The sequence below is a fragment of the Entamoeba histolytica genome, genomic scaffold (assembly GCF_000208925.1).
Source record: "Entamoeba histolytica HM-1:IMSS scf_1104750516331 genomic scaffold, whole genome shotgun sequence".
Taxonomy (NCBI): Eukaryota; Evosea; order Mastigamoebida; family Endamoebidae; genus Entamoeba; species Entamoeba histolytica.
In genome coordinates, this window is record NW_001915449.1 from 1 (window position 1) to 4,856 (window position 4,856).

Genomic DNA, 4,856 nt, shown 5'->3' on the forward strand with positions numbered 1-4,856 from the left:
TGAGAATATAATTCGTTATCTATTTCTATCAGATTCATTCAAATTATTTTCAACACAATTGAAAGTGATATAATCAATGTTTGACATTTGCATCAAAGTGTTTTCATTATTTGAGTATTATTGAATATCAATGATAAACAATATCAACTAAAAAACAAATGATATGAACAAATTTTTATTAAAATAATTCATTAACAAAACATAAATCAAACGATTTATTACTCAATTAAAAAACGAAGAAAAGAGCAATGGCAATAAATGCAACAATGGTAGCAATTGATCCATCATCATTAGGTTTATTCTGGCATTCATCTTCACATTCATATTTAACGTATTTATCACCATTTGATTGTGGAACACACATTCCACATTTATACATTTGACTTCCAAATCCAAGTTCTTCAGTACAATTTTCATCTTTATAATAAAATGTTCCAAAGTATCCAACTTTATTTTCTGATTTCATATAAAATTCAGTATTACTTACTTTATTACAATTCTTAGTTGAGACATTACAACTATATCTAACCATATTACTTGTTACGTTAGTACATTGATCATCTGAATATACTTGATTATTAATTAAACTACATTCATCACCCATTTTATCTGGTTCTTCATTATACAAATAAACTAATCCAGTAGTACTTGAACTAATGTCTGCTTTCTTAGTAATATCCATAAGTTGTTCATTTGGTTCATCACCAGAACAATCAGTAGTAGTATAGGAAATGATCTTGATTTTTGCTTTTGTGTTTTCATCTGTAGCTGGGACATAAGTTACTTTTTTGGAGCTTGTGTTCTCGAAATAACATTTTCCATCTTCATAAACAGTAACCACTTTAAGTTTACTATCACTGTAAGTACATTCATAAATATTTTCAGCAGCAGCAAAAGCAGTAAGTGCTAATAATGCAATGAACATTTTAATGTTTATATTTTCTAAGTTCTAATGTTTATATTTACCATCACCTAACTTCACTTTTTCTCATTTGGTTAAAATAAAGTACGAAGAAAAAAATCCTTTTAATAAAATGTATTATAATTCATTTGATTGGCTAATAATTTATTAATACATTTACTTTTTTGACTCATTTGTAGTTTTTTTTTGTTAATTCCACTTCTATAAAGTTCTTTACTCATTTTATTTTTTTTGTATATTCCTTAGTTTTGAGTGCAAAGGAAAGAAACGAATTAAAATTTAATGAAATGAGGAATAAAAGAAGAATGAATAACATGAAAAGTAAAGAATTTGTTGCTAAAATAAAAGGTATTTCAAATAAAAAAAAAGTCTGAAAGAAAAAAGAGTTATTTAAACTTGGAGAAAATGAACTTACAATAGTACAATGATTGGTTTATTGATTGTCTTTGTAGTATTTGCTTCTGCTAAAGAGTTTTATAAATACACTTATACTGGAACAGGAGATAATAAAAAAATTGCTTCATATGTAGTTTATGAAGTTGATAAATGCTATAGAATTTCTGCAACTACTTATCAATCAATTTCACAACATAATGGAGAAACTCCTGCTGATGAAGGAAAATACTTCTATGGTACATTTACAGATAAAGAATGTAAAACTTCTTCTGATGTTAAACAATATACTGTTGAAGAATTAAAAACAAAGGATATCTTTGAAACAAAACCAGAAGAAAGTAACCAATGTAAAGAAGTTGCTGCTAGTCAATTTGTTGATGATAAATGTGAAGATCCAATTCCAGGTGGAAAACAATTTGTATGTAATGTAGAAAGTGATGTTAAAACATGTATTAGCAGTGGTAATGAATATACACAAACAGGAGTTGTTCATGGATATCAAGGTACTTTCCATTATTCTGATAGTGAGTGTACAAAACCCACAGGATTTGTAGAAGATCAAAGAAAATGTGGAGTTTGTTCACCATCATCAATGCCATCTTCATCAGATGAAACAATTACTTACACAAAAGTCACATGTGAAAATGACTGCTAATTAAGTAAGTTTTTCTTGAAGATATTTTAATAAAGAAGGATATTCAATAAAATAACAAATAAATTTTAATAGAAATAAAAGTATTTCAATTGTAAAAAAGAATAAGTAATAAACAATAAGAATTACATTGGATTATTACTTTTTAATTATACAATGTAATTCTTTACAATAAATATATTATAACATAACTAAATAATAAAAATGTATTTTATTTAACACTACAAATAATTGTTTATTAATGAATATATCATCTGCTATTTTATTATCATTGTTACAACTATGAAATTAATCAATACGATTATAAACTGTTCAAAATATTACTTTTTCATTTTTCTCTTCATTTTCCTGTTTTGAATATCCAACAAATATAAATAAAGAATTACTATTTAAAATAACACTGACAAACAATTATCAACAATTTTCAACAATTTTCAACAATTTTCAACAGAGAGAATATGGAAATACTTGAAATTTAAATGACATTATGAGAAATACTACAAATACAAAATAATTATTCAAAATTAATAAAGAAGAATAATTAGAATAAACAATACTACATAAATAACAATAATAATGAAGGACGTTAAATATCATCTTCTTCTAAACGATATTCATTTTCATTTGAATATGAAGGATGTCAAATCCACTTTGTTGAAATTATTATTTCACACAAAAACGAATCATAGTAATTGAAATGAAATGATTCAATCTCGATTATTCTTCACTTCAAAAAAATAAAAAGAAACAAACTATAATTTACTTCGTGATTATACTTTCAGCACGATGAGAAGTGTCATATCAGTTTCTTTAATACAATCTACTTCTATCAGAAATCCCTATTCCAAATGCTTGAATTAAAAGATTCTTCTTCTAATGTATTAACAAAATATTATTCAATTTTTATGAAAAGTAAAACACAAAATTTAGGTAAAGAAACAATAACCAATAAAAAAGATAATTAGTTTAAAACAACGAAAATAAATTAATTATTTTAATAAGAATAGAAAGTCAAATGTCAAAAATTTGATTAATTAAGAAAAATGAGATTGTGTTATATGATTATTTCATATTAAAGGAATGATTTAATTAATAACTCTATTCCTTTGGAAATACTACATTTATCTTTGTTATAATGAAAGATTCTCAAATAATTATTTAGTAACACTTATTCTTTTATTATAAACATATGATATTTTTGTTAATTCTAACAACAATTTTTTTTGAAAAAAATAGAAAGTTTGTAAAAAGCAATCTTTTTTTTAAATTTTAATGTAATTTTGAGTTTGAAGGAGCAAAATCGGATGAAATTGAACATAAAATCCAATATAAAGTAAAAGAGATGTAAAAAATAGGAACTAAAGAAAATAAAAGGAATAGTTAATAAATAGCACAAGAAGAAAGAATATTTAATATAAAAAGATAAAGAAAGAAGGATATCTAATAGAATTAATCATATTGGCTTTAATTAATTCAAAAAAAAAAGAAGGAAAGAAGAATAAATTGGATGGAAAAAATGAAGAAAAATAAAAAACATAAAGGAATAGAAGTAATTTAAATGATAAAAAGAGAGAAAAAAAAAAATAATAATAATAAAAGGAAAAACTCAGAAAGAAATTTAATAAAGTAACTTAACACCATGTTATGTTTCATTCTATTTATTAGTGTTGTTATGTCAAAGTCATTAGTTGTTGAAGTACAAAAAAGTGTTGATGGAGATTCTGCAATGTTTATGTCATATGAATTTGATAAATGTTATTATACTGATGAATTTGAGTCACAAATGTTTACACATGATGGAGATCAAATTACAATTGATTATTATGCTGAGTCATCATCATGTTCAGGGAATAAAAAAAGTGAAACATTTAATTTAAATGATAAAAAGTTTAAAGAAGAAATTTGTGATGAAAGTGAAGAAGATGACTGTGCTGTTGAAATTAAAAAAGCACCAAAACATATTGGGTTTAAAGGAGAAGGAGATGATGATGATAATTGTTCTCATCGTGATGACACAATTAGACTTTATTATACTGACAAATGTTTTAAATGTTCTGATGATAAATATTGTAATTATGAAGTTGACAATGGATGGATGTATTTAAATAAATATCCAAATGATAAATGTAATAGTAAAGAAAGAACAAAACATGAACAAAAATGGGAATGTGATAAATGTAATGATGGTACAATGCAACAATGTGGAACAATTTCAACAATGATATTATTTGTTGTTTTTGCTATTTTTGCATTAATTCTTTAAGAAATTTAATTCTTATTTTTTATATTTTATTTCTTTTAAAATATCATCCTTTTATTGTCTTATAATTTACATTATTAATTTTCTTTTTTATTATCTCTTTATACAAATTAAATACATTCTCTCTATCTTTATATTTAATTTTTGTATTTCTTTCTTCTTTCTTTCTTTATTTCTTTGTTGTAAATTATATTATTTTATATTGTATAATGTCTTTCTAAATTAATTTTAATGGATTTTTCTTTTCTTAATATATTTAATTTTCTTTTAATTAGTATTAAACTTGTATTACATTATTACAACATTATTTAAACTACTCATTTTTTCAATCAGTAAATTCAATGATACTCATGTTATTTTTATTCATTGATGTTTATAATTTATTCTGTATGTAGTTATCTATCAATAATGAATGAAATAATTACGTTTCTCATTGTTTTTATAATTTGTAGAATTGTTGATATAAAATAATATAAATGTAATTAATATATAAACATTATTTTTTATTTATTGTTTAATTTAAGAATGAATAGTTTTATATTTCATGTTTCTTGTATTTCTTTTTTGCTATTACTTATTTGTTTATTTATTTTTGTTATCTTCTTTTATTCATTCAATACTTTTCA

At 23.0% G+C, this 4,856-nt stretch overlaps 3 protein-coding genes across 3 annotated transcripts, besides 1 other annotated feature; 2 read left to right on the forward strand and 1 right to left on the reverse strand.

Moving 5' to 3' along the window:
• Positions 1-226: 226 nt before the first annotated feature.
• Positions 227-925, reverse strand: EHI_004050 (uncharacterized protein; the record flags this gene model as incomplete). Its single annotated transcript, XM_001914356.1, has 1 exon — positions 227-925. The coding sequence occupies one exon, from the start codon at positions 923-925 to the stop codon at positions 227-229; it is 699 nt and encodes a 232-aa protein (XP_001914391.1).
• Positions 926-1,346: 421 nt separating this feature from the next.
• On the forward strand, positions 1,347-1,973 carry EHI_004060 (uncharacterized protein; the record flags this gene model as incomplete). The annotated part of the gene is made up of 1 exon (XM_001914357.1): positions 1,347-1,973. One exon carries the CDS (start codon positions 1,347-1,349, stop codon positions 1,971-1,973), a length of 627 nt encoding a protein of 208 aa, XP_001914392.1.
• A 728-nt stretch (positions 1,974-2,701) lies between these two features.
• Positions 2,702-2,847: a repeat region.
• A 762-nt stretch (positions 2,848-3,609) lies between these two features.
• Positions 3,610-4,233, forward strand: EHI_004070 (uncharacterized protein; the record flags this gene model as incomplete). The annotated part of the gene is made up of 1 exon (XM_643146.2): positions 3,610-4,233. The coding sequence occupies one exon, from the start codon at positions 3,610-3,612 to the stop codon at positions 4,231-4,233; it is 624 nt and encodes a 207-aa protein (XP_648238.2).
• Between the last annotated feature and the right edge of the window lie 623 nt (positions 4,234-4,856).